This window comes from Acipenser ruthenus, chromosome 7 (genome assembly GCF_902713425.1).
Source record: "Acipenser ruthenus chromosome 7, fAciRut3.2 maternal haplotype, whole genome shotgun sequence".
Taxonomy (NCBI): domain Eukaryota; kingdom Metazoa; phylum Chordata; class Actinopteri; order Acipenseriformes; family Acipenseridae; genus Acipenser; species Acipenser ruthenus.
Genome location: NC_081195.1, coordinates 68,097,217 through 68,118,500, shown reverse-complemented (window position 1 = coordinate 68,118,500; position 21,284 = coordinate 68,097,217). Strand labels below are relative to the sequence as shown.

At 38.6% G+C, this 21,284-nt stretch overlaps 1 protein-coding gene across 1 annotated transcript; it reads right to left on the bottom strand.

Moving 5' to 3' along the window:
- Positions 1 to 308: 308 nt before the first annotated feature.
- Positions 309 to 14,014, bottom strand: LOC117414635 (pyridine nucleotide-disulfide oxidoreductase domain-containing protein 1-like). The gene is made up of 7 exons (XM_059027879.1): positions 13,937 to 14,014; positions 6,095 to 6,223; positions 5,449 to 5,522; positions 5,116 to 5,276; positions 3,797 to 3,909; positions 1,246 to 1,383; positions 309 to 802 (listed from the first exon to the last, which is right to left on the bottom strand). The coding sequence occupies exons 1-7, from the start codon at positions 14,012 to 14,014 to the stop codon at positions 554 to 556; spliced, it is 942 nt and encodes a 313-aa protein (XP_058883862.1). The 3' UTR covers positions 309 to 553.
- Positions 14,015 to 21,284: the final 7,270 nt, after the last annotated feature.

Below are 21,284 nucleotides of genomic sequence, written 5' to 3'. Positions count from 1 at the left end.
TTTCACTTTGTTTTCTAGTAGTAAGGTTTTTATTTGCCTTTGAGCATACGCTACTGTTAAGACAGTAAAGTTTTTTTTGAGTGATTACAGTGTCCATTGCTTTTACCAAATTTATTTTGTAATGGGCATTTTATTTTCAGATCATAGTCAACAGTAATCAACACATTTTGCTGGGTGATGACAGCTCATTTATGCAGAAGCGTGGTGCTGTAAGCACTTATTTTGTGTAATTCACATGCTTTAAAAAAGAAAAAAAACATGTAATTAGTTCTGCAATCACTACTAAACCTATAAAGACTGTAGACTTTTATTAAACAAATTGTACACTGCAATACATTTTGAAATTAAAAAAAATAAATACCATGCAGTCCTTGGCGTTTTTTATGGTTTGCATTTCCCTTGCGTACACTTCAGTCACCACATATTATTATGGTTGTATTCTTTACCTTAATTTAATAAAAAGAGGCTTCCTTGAATGCTGAATCGCACACCAGTTTCTATAGTGTCCCTTGAGCACCATCGATCTTACACTGATACTAATTTCTGCTCATCACTAATCAAAGTAGTCCTGTATATCGATATTGGGGTTCAGAAGGTCCTCCCCGTTTGCAGACAGGTCCATCTGGTTCAGGATCAGGTTTTTAAATGCTTCCTCCAGGTCCGTGTCACCAATGAGTACAGTGCCCATCATCCTCCCGCGCTGCATGACCACCTTCACATACTCATGACCTTTAGTGCATCGCAGCAGGAGCTCGTGATCCCTGCCCAGGCCCTGAGCGTTGTACTTTCCCAGTAAGACCAACTGGAAAACACGAAGTGGTACATGTATGTGCATGGGAGAGCAGAGATGTTTGGTCATTCTGGGGGAAAAAAATGCTTTTGTACACATTTCCAGAATGAATTTATCGCACATGCCTATTGAACTGTTTCTGAAGAGGTGTGAAGTGTTGTGTTGTGTTTATATATATATGTATGTGTGTGTATATATATATATATATATATATGTATGTATGTGTATGTATGTATATATATATATATATATATATATATATATATATATATATATATATATATATATACAGTACTAAAACTAACAAATGCAATGGCAAACGTTTTTATTAGAAGTCATTTTCGGAAGACAGAAAACCACTTTTTTTTGACTGAAAGCTTGGACATAATAACCAAAACCTCTGGACCCAGAAGACTGGAAGGCGTGTTTCAGTATATGCCATGGATCATACTCACCTTATGATTGAAAAACTTAGTGATGTGTGCAAAGAGCTCAAAGCAGAAGTCCATCTCAATAGACTGTCCCAGTGTATCTGCTGCCATGCACTTCGCTGCATACCATCCCATCTGCCTGGCTTGTGTCCACAACCTCATCTAAAAAAATACATTCAGAAAATGACACACACACTTTACACCGAGTGTCTCCGATTACTGTGTATTTACATAGTAGTTACTTAGTAAAACAAATGCATGCATACTTATGTTATTATGCACAGTTACAATGTACTTAATGTGTAAAATGTTTTGCACATAATCCTAACCCTTTTCTGATACAGCTGTGCACTTTATATATATATATATATATTTATATATATATATATATATATATATATATATATATTTTTACACATTAAGTGCATTCTAACTATGCATAATAGCATTGTAATTGTGTAAGTACATGTGTATTTACTAAGTAACCACTGTGTAAATACACAGTAAATCAGAGACAATGCACAGTGTGCCCAGATCAATATCTCTGTAGTCTTACCTGCTGCCACAGAGAGCTGGGCTCCCATGCAGTTGTGCACACATCTCCATTTAAATGAAAGAATATTCGAAAACGTGTTTACATTTTGAAAGAATATTTGAACATGAAGAACTTTGTACAACTTCACATTAACAGAGATGTTGTATAAACCTTTGCAAATGGTCAAATCATATACTGTATATATACAGTATTGTTTTTTTACCAATATAAAAACTAAAAGGTTTTCGAGCACCATCCTGTGGCCACTGAGTGAACAGTAGGGAAATATGACCTACTATGCTTTGACTGTCAGTTCTTAAGCAGATTTATAGATTTGAGTGGTTTACCCTGCAGTTCAAAATCCAAAAGCACATGTCACAAAACACTGCGTGCATTGGTCAGATATTATATATATATATATATATATATATATATATATATATATATACAGACGTGCTCAAATTTGTTGGTACCCTTACAGCTCATTGAAATAATGCTTCATTCCTCCTGAAAAGTGATGAAATTAAAAGCTATTTTATCATGTATACTTGCATGCCTTTGGTATGTCATAGAATAAAGCAAATAAGCTGTGAAAAGAGATGAATTATTGCTTATTCTACAAAGATATTTTAAAATGGCCTGGACACATTTGTTGGTACCCCTTAGAAAAGATAATAAATAATTGGATTATAGTGATATTTCAAACTAATTAGTTTCTTTAATTAGTATCACACATGTCTCCAATCTTGTAATTAGTCATTCAGCCTATTTAAATGGAGAAAAGTAGTCACTGTGCTGTTTGGTATCATTGTGTGCACCACACTGAACATGGACTAGAGAAAGCAAAGGAGAGAGTTGTCTGAGGAGATCAGAAAGAAAATAATAGACAAGCATGGTAAACGTAAAGGCTACAAGACCATCTCCAAGCAGCTTGATGTTCCTGTGACAACAGTTGCAAATATTATTAAGAAGTTTAAGGTCCATGGAACTGTAGCCAACCTCCCTGGGCGCGGCCACAAGAGGAAAATCGACCCCAGATTGAACAGAAGGATAGTGCGAATGGTAGAAAAAGAACCAAGGATAACTGCCAAAGAGATACAAGCTGAACTCCAAGGTGAAGGTACGTCAGTTTCTGATCGCACCATCCGTCGCTTTTTGAGCGAAAGTGGGCTCCATGGAAGAAGACCCAGGAGGACTCCACTTTTGAAAGAAAAACATAAAAAAGCCAGACTGGAATTTGCTAAAATGCATATTGACAAGCCACAGTCCTTCTGGGAGAATGTCCTTTGGACAGATAAGTCAAAACTGGAGCTATTTGGCAAGTCACATCAGCTCTATGTTCACAGATGAAAAAATGAAGCTTTCAAAGAAAAGAACACCATACCTACAGTGAAACATGGAGGAGGCTCGGTTATGTTTTGGGGCTGCTTTGCTGCGCCTGGCACAGGGTGCCTTGAATCTGTGCAGGGCACAATGAAATCTCAAGACTATCAAGGCATTCTGGAGCGAAACGTACTGCCCAGTGTCAGAAAGCTCTGTCTCAGTCGCAGACTGACAGGGCCAAACTACCTGTTAACAGGTGCAGAAGTCTCATTGAGAGCTACAGAAAACGTTTGATTGCAGTGATTGCCTCTAAAGGTTGTGCAACAAAATATTAGGTTAGCGGTCCCATCATTTTTGTCCATGACATTTTCATTTGTTTTCTTATTTACAATATTATGTTGAATAAAAAATCAAAAGCAAAGTCTGATTTCTATTAAATATGGAATAAACAATGGTGGATGCCAATTACTTTTGTCAGTTTCAAGTTATTTCAGAGAAAATTGTGCATTCTTCGTTTTTTGTGGAGGGGTACCAACAAATTTGAGCATGTCTGTATATATATAAATATAAATATATGTGTGTGTTTACAACATTACAAGCTGAACAATGGAAGACTGCAGTAAACAGACACCTCTGGATTATATTTTAGTGTAAAACTGAGCCTGCGTGCTAATTTACATTGTTATAAAGTAGCAAAACTGAAGTATCCATGCTTACATTGTTACCTCTGACAAAAGGCTCAGTATTTGGGATAACTCCGGTTGCACTAAAAATGAAATCACAGCCATACGTCTTCCCGTTGGTTAACTGTATGTACACTGGCCAAAGCTCTGGAGGTTGAAAAAAAAAAAGAAACAGTTGATCTGCAATACATTTGAACCAGATTCATGTTTTAAAAAGGGATAGAGGGCACATTCTTAATATCCCATATACACTTCTCTCCAGTGTACATTTTCTTGACATGCAATCTACAAAGTCACCACTAGATAGGGATGAAGCATCTTTTTATTGCTCATACTGCATTAAACAAAATCCAAAATGTGAGATTGTTTATACCCAAGAACAAAATCATTTAATTACAAATACTGTACTGAACTAATGAACCCCTAAATGCATGAGCACACTTTGACATGCACCTTTATCCAATGAATCCTAAATGCATGAGCACACTTTGACATGCACCTTTATCCAATGAATCCTAAATGCATGAGCGCACTTTGACATGCACCTTTATCTGCTGTTGATTCTGTTTGATCTGAACCATGCTCTGGGAATGCCAGGGGTGTTTTCATTAACTTTGTGAATTCCTCCTGTTGGTATATTTCACTGATTTCACACTGGTAACCAAAGTGGACTTTGTGCGAAACCTGAAAAACAAAAACACTGTTAACAAGGTGTCCCGGGGAAAACGACGTACTAAAAATGTGTTAATAAATACCAAGTATCAAAGTATCAAACCATTACTGTTGGTAAAACACAAATCAATGGATGTTATTGAATGGAAGCATGAGTAATAACACACTGCTGGTTTTAATTCCGTTTTTTAACACTGGGTGTTGGAAACATATGCTCCATATCTCTCACCCCAGTTCTGAATCTAATCGAGAATTTGAGTTGAAGAGGGTGGTGAAAGTCTTCATAACTGTCCTGTTGAAGTGTGTTTAAGATATACCGCAGACATGTGCAGAAAGCTTGTACCTGCTGCAACAGGTCGACTAGGAGCTGTGACAACCCTAGAGGAGTTAATACAGATACATTGAATGAGCGGACATTGAGTGGCCTACTTTTTATTATTTGTCATTTTTATTTTTCATAAATGGGGAAAATATATACTGTCACTGAAAGTTATGTCTTTGAAAGTTAATTAAGTATTTATTTATGTGTCGGCTCTGAGAAGATTTGCAGCAATAATCGATTGCCATGATGTTATCAGAAGATTTGTTCAGTCTTGTTTATTTGTTATGCTGTATTATCACAAATAACCATGTTTTATACCATCAGACTGCTAAATGCTAGTGCTAATAACACAAGCTTACCTTCGGTGCTGTATTTAGTCCTTTTACAAATTGCTGGAGCCTTCGGCTTCGCAGATTCCAACTGAGGAACTAAAAACTGAGCTGCTCCAGCATCAAAGAATGTGTTTCCCATGGCTTTATCCTTTACAGCCCAGGTCATTTCACAGCCCTCTATTTCATACCTGGAGAGGACAACAAATACCCGGTTATGCTAATGCCAAAGGAACCTGCAAAACCAAATCATTGAATCACACGCTCCTCGTCTTTGAGAAACTCTGTGCTCCAATCCTCTCTCTGTGTCTGGGGACTCCTTTCTTACTTGCTCGTTTATCAAACCACATGAAAGGTACTTACACAAGCTCCAGAGCTATTCCTCCATTCCCCACCACGGCAATTCTTCTGGCACTGGACAAACGTTTCTGAAACACCTGCATGCAAACAAAAGCAACAAACAGGGCCCCACTATTAATAAGATGCAGGAAATCGATTGTCACTGAAAGAGTAAGTACAAGAAACCTCTGGAGCACTGCTGCGCATTGCCAGCAAAGCAAAAGGGAACTTGAACAGAAGTGTCAGCTCAGTGAATGGAGATGGCTCTTACTTACACAAAGCCCTTTATACAGTGCACTGGGACTAGTTTGGGAATTCTGGAGGTCCCACTAGGGGTGTAATGATACCCTAATGTCACAGTATGAAATGTATCACAAGGTCTGCATCATGATACAAGACCAAAAGCACAACAGAGCTCATTGCAGTTCATCACATGGTTCTTGAATGAAGAATAAAGTGTGTTTTAGAGTTGGTATGAATACATACCCTCCCTATCTCATGTAATTTTGTTTCTTAACAAGAGTCCAGCGTTAAATTACCATTGAACGGCCAGTCAGGGCCACGACAGGTACAGTATCTATTAGGATATGATATATCAAGTAAAGACTGTCTCGTCCATACGTGATGACTCGTTACAACCCCAGTGCTCACACTGCCTGCCGTTCTTTACCTGTGCACTGTCTGTGTCACGGATTCCAAGCACGTGAGGGTTGCCGTGGGTGATCAGCTTTGGTCTCGCTCCTGCACATATGCACAACTTTTCATATTCATAATGTCTCCCATCTTCGGTGCATACTGTCTAAAATCCCCAAAAAACAAAAATGTTAAAAAAGATCACAACAAGGTTCATTACAGTACCTTAATGTATTACCACCAACATCCACACAGTGGCAGAGTTGAAACAAAAATTGAACTATTTGGCCTAAATGGAAAGTGTTATGTCTGGCGCAAACCCAACACAGCACATCACCCAGGTAACACCATCCCTACTGTGAAGCACGGTGGTGGCAGCATCATGCTATGGGGATGCTTTTCATCGGCAGGGACTGAGAAGCATGTCAGGGTAGAGGGCAAAATGGATGGAGCTAAATACAGACAAATCCTTGAGGAAAACCTGCTTCAGTCTGCAAAAGACCCAAGACTGGGACGGAGATTCACCTTTCAGCAGGACAATGACCCCAAGCACCCAGCCAAAGCGACACTGGACTGGCTTAAAAACAAGAAAGTGAATGTCCTAGAGTGGCCCAGTCAAAGCCCAGACTTGAATCCAATTGAGAATCTGTGGCAAGACTTGCTGTCCACCAACGATCCCCATCCAACTTGGCAGAGCTTGAACAATTTTGCCAAGAAGCATGGGCGAATATTGCACGATCCAGATGTGCAAACCTGGTGGAGACTTACCCCAAAAGACTCACAGCTGTAATTGCTGCCAAAGGTGGTTCTACCAAGTATTAGTATTGACTCAGGGTGGTGAATACTTATCTAACCAAGACATTTCAGTTTTTTTTATTTTTCATTACCTGTTGTTTCGCAATAAAAATTCTCTTGCCTCTTCAAAGTGTTGAGTAGGTTGTGTAAATCAAAGGAAAAAAAAAAACATTTAAATGCATCAAGATTGCAGGTTGTAACATAACAAACTGTAAAAAAATCCAAGGGGGGTGAATACTTACTATAGGCACAAAATGTAATTATAAACTTTAAGAAGGTTCAATTGAGACTGACCTCTTCTGTAAACCTACTGACATGCACCAGTATTTACACATGTCCTCTGCACATCCGATACACACTAAAAGGGCAATCCCAAAGGGTCTAGGAATAAGAATACGAAGAATATGCTCAAAAGAAAGTGACTATGTAAAACAAAGAAATGTATTAAAAACAAATCTTAAAAAAAGAGGATACAAAGAAAGAATTATAGAGACGGAGTTAAGAAAAGTGGATAAACTAAAAAGAGATGATCTACTAGATTATAAAAATAGAGATAAAAAGGTCAAAAGAGTCCCATTAATAATGACTTACTCTAAACTTTTGCCCAATATTTCTAAGATAGTTTGGAAACACTTGCGGATTCTACATAATTCAGAAAAATTAAAAAAAGTATTTCTTAAGGCCCCAGTTGTAGCATTCAAAAGAGAAGCTAATTTAGGTGATATTTTAGTTCACAGTAAACATAAAAGAATAATTGACAAAATAGGTTCTACTAACATATGCACTAGTAGATGTAAAGTGTGTAAATACATAGACAAACGTAAAAATATAATTAAACATAAGAACACCACATATCCACTAAAAACTAATACCTACTGTAAAAATAGCAATGTTGTTTATGGAATAGCCTGTGAAAAATGTGATGAAATCAAATATGTTGGAGAGACTGGAACTACTTTATATAAAAGAATTCAGAACCACCTTTCGTTAATTAGAAATAAAAAAATGAATGAACCAATAGTACAGCACTTCACCAGTCAGGGACATGACATAAATGATGTAAAGTTTGTAGTATTAGAACAGCTCAAATTAGACAATGCGACATATAGAAGAATAAAAGAAAGTAAATGGATAAATAGACTGAACACGATTATGCCAGCGGGACTCAACAGAAAAGAATGAACTAATTAACTTCAATAAATATATAACATTTAAATAAATAAACAAAATTAATTCAAAAGTTGTGCATGCGGATGCGCTGGGGAGGCCAAATCTAGACTGATCCTCAGAGCCAGCATTGCATGACATAATAAAAATATAAGTTTATGTAAAGTAGTGTTAATTGGAATTAATACAGATTCAAAGATAGAAGTAAAAATGATGTCACAATATATAGAACACCATTACATCATGTAAGAATAAATCATGAATTTGAATGTAAACAATAACAAGTAGTTGTCATGCCGTCAAAAACCTATAAATACCTCCAATGTTTGGATTCAAACACAGGCTCCCTTGAGAAAGATATGTACAACATATCGAAACGTTGGGCAGCTGGCTCTTTGAGCTAAAATATATATATATATATATATATATATATATATATATATATATATACATATATATATTAGCTCAAAGAGCCTACTGGCTCACGTTTCGATATGTTGTACATATCTTTATCAAGGGAGCCTGTGTTTGAATCAAAACATTGGAGGTATTTATAGGTTTTTGACGGCATGACAACTATTTGTTATTGTTTACATTCAAATCCATGATTTATTCTTACATGATGTAATGGTGTTCTATATTTTGTGACATCATTTTTACTTCATTATCACTATTCCTGAGCCTTTATCTGCTGGTCTTATCATTATATCATCATCATTTAACAACTCAGTCATAGCTTGTTCTTCAATATTGATTAAATTAAGTTTACATCTTTTCTTTAGTCCTACTATTATTTCTTGTTTAACTACTTCAATATACATATCTAACCATTTATCTCTTCCATCCGGAGGAGTCCATGTGCTGGTACTATTAACCTTAATCCCATGTTCATAATTACCCTCTGAATCCGAGATATTTTCATTGAAAAAATATTCTGCTAATCTCATGTGTCTCTCCCACTCCTTTAATTCAGTGGCCAGTTTATCTTTATCGATGTATCTTTTAGTCAGTATAAACTTAAGTCCTTTACTCAGTACCGCTTTTTGGGATGTGGTTAAAGTTTTACTTGATAAATTAAATACTATGTCTTCTGTCTTCTCTTTTGTGTATTTGGTACCATGTCTATTTTTGGGTCTCCTATCTTTCTGTTTTGAATTCTCTGTCTTAGTCATGTTTAATTCTCTATTTTGCATTTTATTATTTACTTTAACCTGGTTTATTTTTACTGTTTTAGATTTATTTTGATTATCTTTCTTAATTATGCCACAGTATTTAGATTTTCTTCCGGTTTCATTGTCTTTAAATACAATAACTGAGAAATGGTTATTGTTGTATAAAAGATTAATTGGATCGTTCTTATTTTTAATATATTCTATTGTGCCTTCGAATTAAAAACAGTCCTTATTCTTTAAGTCTATGTATACGTGCATGGGCCTATTTAGGAGGTCTACAGCTGCCATAACTTCTGCCTCTGTAGCCCAAGAATCTATACTCCCATCACTTAATTTCATTTTTTCAATATGGGTCACTGAGTCGATGTACATTTCATATTGTTTTATATTGCTTTCCATTAGTTCTATTACATTATGTCTAATTGTTCGATGGTCATTTTGTGAACCGTATAAAACTACACCTAAACATCTAAAGAAACAGTTCCCGTCCTTCTCTATTTGAACTATGTTGTAGTCATCATAACTCTTATACTCGCATTGCTCAAGCATTCTATTCGAAAGTGTTTCAGCAGTGTTTTCCTTATTCTCTGATTTGTTATGATTTGAATTTTTTTTTTTTTTTTCTAGACCTATTCTATTTTGTAATCCCGGTTGACCTCTTAATTTGTGTAATTGCATTATCTTTTTGTTGTTCAAATATTCTAGTTTTTTGTTCTCAAGGTTGCCTACTTTACGAAGTAACTGTCTCATTTCTGATGGAGGGAACATGCAATTTATGTCATTTATTACTATCTCTATTTCATTACTTATTTCTCTAATTCGTCTTGCCGATGTCAATTTAGCTTCCTGCATTACCTTAAACGAAGTCTCTTTTAATATCTGATTTACATTTAATCTTTCTATCAACGTAACGAAATAAATAAAACATAAAGAAAACAAGCTTGCATTTTCAGATAAATGCATAGTTTTAAACTCTGATCTTGTGGACTGGGATATTTTAGTGCTGGCTGTATGTATTTTATTTATTTATTTATTTATTTTACATATCCAGCTGCACATAACTTGACTCCCACAGAAGGAGTATGCTAAAGAGCTTCCAGATCAGAGCAAGACGTGCCTATAGATAAATAGATAGATAGATAGATAGATAGATAGATAGATACTGGAAATCTAAAAGCATCCTGAAAATGCCTGGGTATCCATTCGGCTAATTACAACTTATAAACAAGGCCTATTTAAGATCTAAACATGGGCTACATGGGTACGCTACAATGTTTGTTGTTTGTCAATTACATAATGTACCCGTCTGATTTAAGTCTAACACAAACATGGCAGAAGGCAGCAAGGTAAAAAGAAATCTGGAATGTTTTAAAATACTTTTAAAATAGTATAAAATATAAAAGCACAAAATAGGTGCTGCTGGACAGGAATGTATTGGAGTCAAGGACCATCGGGTTAGGGTATTGTGTTCAAGTGCTGGCCACAATTATTGACCTTGTGTCCATGTGGTAAGGGAAGAGAAGCGCTTGAAGCCTTACCCTTTGTTAAAAAGACTGTGCTAAATTTAGATTTTGTATGGAAGCAGTAATAGTGAAGAGTTTACTGTGTCGTCTTTCTTATGCATAATTCCTGCCCACTCGGACACTTGTCACGCTACTCTCTTACAAGGACCTCCACAATCATTTACAGCGAACTTCAATGCTATTATTGTGAGCTTCATTAGAAATGAGAATACTTATCACCAGGCAAACTACCCTTAAAAACAAATTCATTCTTGTTTAAGTAAGAAGCAGTAACACTTCTGGAAATGCCTGATGCAGTGAACATGAAAAGCAGGTCTTGTAACACTCCCAGAACCTGCAAGAGATCATAGTGACTGATCTGTGAATGAAACCACATGCTTCTGCTTGTAATGCTAGCGGGTGCACAAGCAAAGTGCAATAGATTCATTATCACATTCGAAATGAAATGAACACATGCACAAGATGTGGGTCTACATATACAACTTCTTCTATATGTCCAAAATGTAATAAATATTAAAATCGGTGCGGGATCATTGGGATCCTTTTAGAACCATCTAGACAAATGTCTGTGATCAATTAGATAAAGGAACTGGACCACCACTGATTTTCTCAATTATTATTATTAGTTTATTTAGCAGACGCCTTTATCCAAGGTGACTTACAGAGACTAGGGTGTGTGAACTATGCATCAGCTGCAGAGTCACTTACAACTACGTCTCACCCGAAAGACAGAGCACAAGGAGGTTAAGTGACTTGCTCAGGGTCACACAATGAATCAGTGGCTGAAGTGGGATTTGAACTGGGGACCTCCTGGTTACAAGCCCTTTTCTTTAACCACTGGACCACACAGCCTCAATGGCCTAGTTCTTCTGTTCCTAATGTTAATTGTTTATCATTATTTTAGTGGCAGTTTTGGTTCAGGGAATACACCAAGAGCATACACAATGAATACAACTGATTACATGTATTTATCTCCTACAGGCATGGGCAAATTAATTCCTTCCAGAACTGTGCCTATGCTCATTAAGGTTTTTGATACATTTCAGTTTTTAGATCAAGAGTAGCAGTTTTTTTTTTTAAACGCTTTTTAACCCGATTTGGACTTGAAGATGAGTTCTAAATAAATGCATAAAAATCCAAGTACAAATCCAAGTATCCCTGATGTTCCAAACTGCACACAAGCCCCTGTGGTGCTCTGCAGTGCTGCGCTGTGATTGGCTCTCGCTGCTGGGTACAGTATAGTATGCCTTACTGGGTAGAAGCTCATTCCCAGAGGTTTACCTCATACAGATCAGGTAAAGAGCAAAGGCTAATAGCATATCCGAGTAATTATAGCAGCACTGACTGCACCCTGTTATTAAGCTTATTTAACTAGGGATGTTACGACATGTAATTTCAACTTCCACATGTAGTTACAAGCCATGCGGAATGACAGTATCTAATAAAATACAGGGGAGAGTGATGCACTTTATTGTGCTCTCAATTTGGCACAGAGCTCCATTCTAATTAGGATGTGGATGAAAAAGAGAAAAACAAGGTTGGTGAAACTTCTCTTTTCTTGTTGCTTTTTTATGTGGTGTTTCACTACAAATTACAAACAGGACATCTACAAAATAATCTTTGTGTGTTCCTCTGCCAGGGATTAGACCTATCATTAGAGCACACTACCGCAAAAAGAACACGCATAAACTTATGAACGGATCAGTATGGGATGTGGAAGAATTGTTCATTTTGCATGGGGTGGATTAAAGATTAAAACAGTTAAAACTTTCTTTTAATTTCCCTACTGAGCTATAAAACAGTGTCTCAGTTATAGCTACTGTTGCAGCATATGTTCTTAACAGTGGTATGTGACTCAGGGAATGGGCAGTTAAAATGAACTATGGGGAATGTAAACGAACTGGACTGATAAAACAGAGTGCACAGAAGGTTACACATTGGGAGATATCATGCATCTATACATAGCTGTGCAAAACCAAATGACTGAGTGCCTCTCTGCAGCTTTAAATTTCCTGACAAACACACACTTGTGTAAAATACTGCGTGCCTCCAGTATGTCACAGTGCAGCTATGATTGCTTGTTTTGATACAAGAGCTCTTCTGTAAAATCACCCTTAGGCTCTGCATATTAATACAATGTCTTAGTGAGAGAAAAAAGCAGCACCGTTATATCTGTGGCAGAGAGATGTGGAAAAGCCACCTCCTGGAATAGGGGCAGGATTTGTATGAGCATTGCTGATGTCCCTAAAAAAAACCAAAATATCACACTGCCTAATAATATAAGGGTGTTAAAACAGGGGAGGGCTGACTTCAACCCAGAGAACAGCATGACTATGACAACAGCACCACAATAACAATACTGAGACATACAGACAAGATTTAACAAAAATACTGTGGAAGAGGCTACTTGCAAAACATGTTTTCTGAACTTCTTAAACAGAAGATTGATTTACTGTGGACCTTTTTAGTTTTCAGAACTTAACTCTGGCGTGACAGCAGCCCTTTTGGGGTTTCTTATTATGATAAAAATTCTACTGCCAGTAAGAAACCTCCAAAAGACTGCTGCTAGTAGTTTAACAGCACGCTTGGGCTGAAGAGAGACATATCTCTGTCCAATTGGCCTTATGTTATTTGTGAAAGGAAGATTCATTTTAGGCAGCAGTGTGGAGTAGTGGTCAGGGCTCTGGACTCTTGACCGGAGGGTCGTGGGTTCAATCCCCAGTGGGGGACACTGCTGCTGTATCCTTGAGCAAGGTACTTTACCTAGATTGCTCCAGTAAAAACCCATAAATGGGTAATTGTATGGAAAAATAATGTGATATCTTGTAACAATTGTAAGTCTGCTAAGACATAAATAATAATATATAAAGAATGTGGTTTATGCAGTTACTGGCAGCAGTAAAATCCACTGCCTTTACCAGATTTGTGCCCCAGCATTTATTTTGTTTATGGTCACTGGAACTCACCTGAGAGAACTTGTGTTCTAAGCTGCCCATAAACAAACTAGGTGGGGTAATATTTAGTGTAACACAGGAAGTAAATGACAAAGTAAAACCTACAAATCATTGTGGCATAATAAAGTAAGGGTCAAATCTCAAAAGAATGTGCATCATTTTACCACAGTCGTGACACAAACAAATTATTGCTACTTTTTAGTTTCATCCTAATGACCGTATAGAACTTAAGTGAAATACGGTTTTCAGTTAAACTCAACCCGTTAACCTGATCAGCACGTGTGACCCCTGCGATGCCTCCACCCACGATTAAAAACTTGCACTTCTCCGATTCTGTAGCCGCCATCGCTATCAGTATTTTTCTTTGCAAAGCTGAGTGTAACCGAGAAGCCGTGGAACACAGTGTCAGTTTGAATGACCACTTCCGCGGTGTTCAGTTTACACGGGCAACGCTGTCACAGATATATCAGAAACTAAGAATGTTTAGGTTCATGATATTATACAAACAACCAACCGGTGTGTGAAGAATAACATGCGCTGTGTAATTTAAACTCAAACACAGTAAACAGCAGGATTTTAAAAGGGGTTAGAAAGAGCAAAATGAAACTACGGTGCTCTGAGAAGGTCAAACGTAATCAAGTAAAAGGCGAATGCTTAAGTGCTTCCCCAAATCATTCGAGTGGCAACAATTACAGCATAAAAGCGTAACGTATGAACGCTATACCACTTAGAATCCCTTTCCCCTTTTTACCACATTTTGAATACATTAGGTATCTTTGCAATGTCGTCAGTGATACCAAAAATAAGATATTATTTTAATAATATAATGCTTTTTTTCTAAAGAACTTCGAAAAAGATAGAAGCATGGTTGTTGTTATTTGTTGGAGGGCTGTGTGTGACACAAACGGTGGTAGAAGACTTGAAAAAAAAAAAAAACCAAAAGGCCTGTTTAATTAAAAATGACTCTGAATTCATGAACATTTGAACCAACCCTTATATTTTTAACAGAGTATGTAGTGGAGAGCTGGAAATTGGTCGTGACAGTGCTGATAAACATTCTTGTAGGGATGACATAAAAAGCCATGCCATAAATGATAAATATTCTGGCATATTGTTCCAGCTTTTATATCTTTTTTTTTTTTTTTTTTCCAGGCCGGATGCTTCTGCTGTCTATTTATAACATTTGACGCAGGTTCCACGATTGGGTTGCATTTCATTTAGACAAGGTGTATCAGGCTATGCAACAGAACGAGATTGGAGATGACACTACCTGTCTGTGGTTCAAACCAGAAGGAATGCATAATTTATTTGCAAAATTATTATTATTGTTATTTTTTGTCAATAAAATTGATTGGGGGTGGGTGCTGATGAGTCGGGGGAAAAAACATTTTAGCATGTTAATGTAGACTGAACCTAAAAAAGATACCTTTTAAAAAAATGGTTGAGATGTAGGATGCAATTTAGTTTGTGCCTTTACAAGTAAGCAGACCCATGGTTGATATGGAATGGGAATGTTTCATTTAATATAGAATTGAATTGGTAAATGCCAGTCCAAAAATCACAGCATGTTTTGTTGATATATTATTTCATACAATGAAATGAGTACTGTGATGGAGAGACAAGCATTTAGAGACACAGAATTCATTGAAGTGAGTGGATTAGCTATGAGAGTAGACTCTCATCAAGGTACTGGGTATATTTCTTTCCATATGTCAGCCAAAATAATTCTGACAATAAACTATTTTTTAACATCTTAATAAATGTTAATTGTTTAAAACATGACTAAAAAACAAGCTTCCCTCTTTCAAACTTTATCAAAGTTTTAGTTTATTCTATTATTTGGTATGCAGCACCTTCATTTAAATTTAAGGTCATGCTTTAATTTAAGGGCAATTTCTTAGTGTATTAACTGTACACTTTTATAAGGGAACTAACTTACTCACATAGACAAGACTGCTCTGAAGAGTTTCAAGGTTCTAAAGTCCTGTGAGGTGATCTATGAGGTTTATAAAATAATAATAAAACAGGATAACAGGAAATGCAATTATTCACAGTGCTTGCATAAAATAAATCATACATAAATGACGTGCAGGTGGTTTAGATCCTCTAAAACAAATAAGCACTGCAGAAAATGAGGAGGACACTTGGACGCTGATCGTGTCTGTCTGTCACATCGTACACAGTGAACACAACAACTCTCTCTGTGATTATGGTACTGTGTGATTATTGCACGATTTGGCCCCTCGCTCGCTGCACCAGCATCCACACATTTTGGCTCGTTGTTCATAGCAGGATTAGGGTCATGCCAGGTAAGGAGACACGGCTCTGAACCTGCATCTCCACCCATCACCTCTTTTCAACAGGCAGCTGGTGTTGCCAAGGTACTGAACCTCGCTGTCCACTTCTGACCTGTAGGGAGCGAACCAACCCCAGTCATTCTTCCTCCTTAGACGACAAGACCTCAAATGTCAATGCACCAGCGCCTGAATAATGACTCAGCAGTGCCTTTACCATGTGAGCCACTGTACTGTAGACCTCTGGCTTTGATATTATCTGTTATCCAGGTCAAGTTTGCATATGTGTTACACTGTAATGGATTTTTCAAAGTAGTGCAGGTCAAGGTTTAACATTTTAACTGAAGCACATTCTGAAAGGGTATAACAGTAGCATAATTAATGTTAAGGAGCAGTAATTTGCCTTAATTAAAGCAATGTAATACAGTATCTGCTTTACCCTTAGCAGAGTACTCTCTCGCGACACTGTAGGCTATAGAGTACTTTTTCTATTACTTGTAATATTAGAGAACTCAAATAAGCGGTGTACCAGGGATGGAAATAAGACTCCCATTGCATAGCAGTTTGACCCATTCCTGGTTTTACTGTGTGTTTAATAAGACACACCTGAGCTTGTTACCAAAACACACTGTGGCTAATCAAGCTCGTAGTAAAACCTGGAGAGAGTGAAACTGCTAAGCAATAGGAGTCTTATTTCCATCCCTGGGGTACTAAGGGCAGCTTAAGATAAGAACGTTACTTCACAGGTCAGTGCTCTGTTGGTATTGTACTGATTTAAATAATAACATGCTACAGTTTCCTAGGCATTGTGTTCACTGTTTTCATCAATTTACTACACATGTGATGTCAGTTTGATAAGCGCTCTTCCCCATCCCTGCCCAAGTCATGGTCCTGCAGTGGAAACTATACCAGGCTCTTCAGGTGCAGTACCAGGCCAGCCTGGCTCGGTGCCAGCTTGGGAGTGCAGTGGAAACTATACCAGGCTCTTCAGGTGCAGTACCAGGCCAGCCTGGCTCGGTGCCAGCTTGGGAGTGCAGTGGAAACTATACCAGGCTCTTCAGGTGCAGTACCAGGCCAGCCTGACTCGGTGCCAGCTTGGGAGTGCAGTGGAAACTATACCAGGCTCTTCAGGTGCAGTACCAGGCCAGCCTGGCTCGGTGCCAGCTTGGGTGTGCAGTGGGAATGAGGTTTAATCGTGTCACACATACGATAGCTCCCCAGATGATATAAAACCTGTGCTAGTACAGTATGTATCATTGCCTGTTTTGCCCCACTTACCTTGGTTACTACTTATTTGGTAGGTGTGAATAGATAACTGCCTGCTCTATAGGTATATTGAAATTATAATGAACAAGCCATCTCCTGGGACAGGGGCATTAAATTGCCTGTTTAATCTATCTAGTTATCCAAATATCATGGTTTCAAGCAGTACATCACAAGTAGGTAAAGATTATGAGCCACACACCAAGTGCAGTGTTATTCATTTTGTTACATTGCAGTATTTGTTCGTTTTACACACAAAAAATTGGTTACTGGAAACTGACTGCCAAGTGTCAAAAACTCAATTTAAAATACCAACTAAAATAACTTTTTAATAAAAAAAAAAATCTGTTTAAATTATTTTTATTTTTTTCAAATATGAAGGTATGACGGACAAAACCTTTCTTCTGTGGTTATTTAGAAGCTGGTTTTTGCGAAAGCTTTTGACTCAGAACTTTTGGGAAAATCTGTATACGCCTTCATAATTGTTGTGGAACAAAAGCCGCATAATCCCAGATTGTTATAACAAAGCATTCCCCCCAAACCCCACTGTCAATAGACACAATAGCACAATATTAGTAATAATATTTGCGAGCGCACGTTAGTGTGATGTGCTGTGTTAGGCAAACACCCTTTTAGTTAATACAATAAAAATAGGCTGGAAAGAGTCACACATTACACACAGTTTAGGGAAGGCTGATCTGATGCTGTTATGCTGCTAAAATCCCCTTAACCAAAGATATCCTGATTCCCTTGAGATCCAGATGAATTGCTCCTACCACCCCCAGTGTCCTCTCTGCTTATAACATTGTGTGATGCAGTTAAATTCAAAGAGAAGTTAACTGACAGACCATTAAGTACCTGTAAAGCCAATTATTTATGCTGCCAGAATAATTACGCCTCCAAATAAAAAATAAAATAAAACACAACACGTCAACAGCCAATAATCATTATGAGTCACAATACATTAGTTTGTCATTTAAGGGTCTGTGGCTTTTAGATTCTCTGGTGCATCTAAAATTTTTCATGTGGTATACATCGTTGTTGGGTTTCTTGTCTTTTGTGGAAGGAAAGACCGCTTGGATGAGTAAACCGTGTACACTTGCTCTACCGAGTAGCTCTCTGTTCTGTATTCATTGCTATTATTAAGGGGATTAGTAAGTCATCCTTGAGGGGAAAACACCATCAGCATTACTATAGAGATAATGTATTTCCATCAGTCCCGGTTTAGATCATTTAAATGGATCCAGTTGTGTTAAATGTGTCTAACCATGTATTCCAAAAAGGTGCCATGGAAGAAATGTCCACAGTATAGCGTCATTGCCAGTCACTGGCTTCAATTTGTCTCCATTGCTGGGTGCTGATTAGGTGTCATGCTTGTGTCACCACATCCACACCACCTTATCAAGCAAATGGCCAGCTTTCTAGATTGGTTCACCTGCATTTCAACCTCGGAGACTGATTTCCTCTCCTCCCCCCGAAACATCTATTTGATTTATTCTGGTTTTACGGGCTCTTTTGTAAGGGCCATCCTCTAGGGAGTCGTTTTGGATTTCGAGTTAAGGACAGTCCACCTCTCTGTGTTGAATCTGTACTTACTATACTCTCCACCTACAGGGCTTGCCTTTCCATTCAGTTCAATGGGTTGAGATGCTAGCTCATTACAGGTTGTAAGAAGACATTCACAAGGATTTCTCATTATAAAACATTTGTCTGGTTTTAAAAGTAACTTTCTTTTTAGTGCTGTGCCATGGAGGATCTTATGATGAAGCGTCTCCGGTGATCCGTGTTACTGATGTGATGTGCCATCAGACATGTCTTTACTCACGCTAGTAAGCAGTATACCACAGGGTTTTTAGAGAAATCTAGCACAAGGAGCATGCTGGCCAAGTGTAAAAAGGAACTTCCTATTTATTGGACCACCTGTGTAAAGTTTTCATATACTTGAATAGCCTCAACAGAGCTGTCAGTATCACGTCTAAACTCTGTACAGATATATAATAAAGAAGAAAAGTCATTGATAAACTGAAAACTCACTATTTTAATAATTAGCTACAACACGGCTCAAAGCCAGGTAATACTCTAGGCAAGCTCAGCCCTGCTCAAAGCCAGGTAAAGGCAGATTTGGAGAAAAGTGACACTAACTCAATACAGGAGCAACAATTAAATTAAAATTACATTTAAGACAACCGTGATATATCATACCCACACCAAGCGGCCCCCTTTAACAAATTCTAGTTCCAGTATCTATCAGTGTGCACTCATGCCTCACAGTGAGCAGGAAGGCTGTGCAGTATCTATCAGTGTGTACTCATGCGTCACAGTCAGCAGGACCGCTCTGCAGTATCTATCAGGATGTGCTCGTGCGTCACAGTCAGCAGGGCCGCTCTGCAGTATCTATCCGTGTGTACTCGTGCGTCACGGTCAGCAGGGCCGCTGTGCAGTATCTATCAGTGTGTACTCGTGCGTCACAGTCAGCAGGACCGCTCTGCAGTATCTATCAGTGTGTGCTCGTGCGTCACGGTCAGCAGGACCGCTGTGCAGTATCTATCAGGATGTGCTCGTGCGTCACAGTCAGCAGGACCGCTGTGCAGTATCTATCAGGATGTGCTCGTGCGTCACAGTCAGCAGGACCGCTGTGCAGTATCTATCAGGATGTGCTCGTGCGTCACAGTCAGCAGGACCGCTGTGCAGTATCTATCCGTGTGTACTCATGCGTCACAGTCAGCAGGACCGCTGTGCAGTATCTATCAGGATGTGCTCGTGCGTCACAGTCAGCAGGACCGCTGTGCAGTATCTATCAGTGTGTGCTCGTGCGTCACAGTCAGCAGGGCCGCTGTGCAGTATCTATCAGGATGTGCTCGTGCGTCACAGTCAGCAGGACCGCTGTGCAGTATCTATCAGGATGTGCTCGTGCGTCACAGTCAGCAGGACCGCTCTGCAGTATCTATCCGTGTGTACTCGTGCGTCACAGTCAGCAGGACTGCTGTGCAGTATCTATCAGTGTGTACTCGTGCGTCACAGTCAGCAGGACCGCTGTGCAGTATCTATCAGTGTGTGCTCGTGCGTCACAGTCAGCAGGACCGCTGTGCAGTATCTATCAGTGTGTACTCGTGCGTCACGGTCAGCAGGACCGCTGTGCAGTATCTATCAGTGTGTGCTCGTGCGTCACAGTCAGCAGGGCCGCTGTGCAGTATCTATCAATGTGTGCTCGTGCGTCACAGTCAGCAGGACTGCTGTGCAGTATCTATCAGTGTGTACTCGTGCGTCACAGTCAGCAGGGCCGCTGTGCAGTATCTATCAGTGTGTACTCGTGCGTCACAGTCAGCAGGACCGCTGTGCAGTATCTATCAGTGTGCACTCGTGCGTCACGGTCAGCAGGACCGCTGTGCAGTATTTGTTCCAGCTTCCCTTGTGTTGCCATTGCTGACCATGTTGCAATCTGAAAAGTACGTTGGTATTTGTCACAAAGATGGCCGGAGTGGGTGGCGTCAGACCAGAAGCAGGAAATAAACAGACAGAGAGGTGTGGTTTGGTGAAGCTGAGCGAATGCTTTCGCTCAGCATTTAATAAACAGAACAGAAAATAAAAGGTTTGAAACAAAAACACAGGACACGGCACTATACGCCAAAATAAAAAGACAAACAAAACGTACTAACACACAAACGGTGCACGGAGACAAACAAACACGGTGAGTACAAAACAACTACTTCTTATTCTTTTACAATTACCTCCGTCTCCAATCCCGTTCTCCACTCACTGAACACCCAACCACGAGTGAAAGAAAATGTGTCTATATATACTGTTGTGCTGGGATTCAATTACTAATTAATTATTCACTTGAATCCCAGCATGTGAATTAATTTGTGCTCTCCTCGTGCCTAAATACAAATCTACACTTTTTAAATACACGTGAAACACAGACCCGTTTATATCCCGTGTACCAATGAGTATACACCAACATTTACACACGCACGCAACACACAAATGCACACAGGGACGGGGCACATTGCCACAGTATTGTAGCGGTATCATATTGGCATTTGCCAACTTTTCTGCAAG

What these genes read in the sequence shown, in the direction of transcription:
- LOC117414635 (XM_059027879.1), bottom strand. Translation starts at nt 14,014, where the DNA reads ATGGCGGCTACAGAATCGGAGAAGTGCAAGTTTTTAATCGTGGGTGGA. An exon ending in GGAATAGCTCTGGAGCTTGT is followed by an intron (nt 5,277 to 5,448) that starts GTAAGTACCTTT and finishes TGTCCTCTCCAG; the next exon opens with GTATGAAATAGAGGGCTGTG. An exon ending in CTAAGTTTTTCAATCATAAG is followed by an intron (nt 803 to 1,245) that starts GTGAGTATGATC and finishes CGTGTTTTCCAG; the next exon opens with TTGGTCTTACTGGGAAAGTA.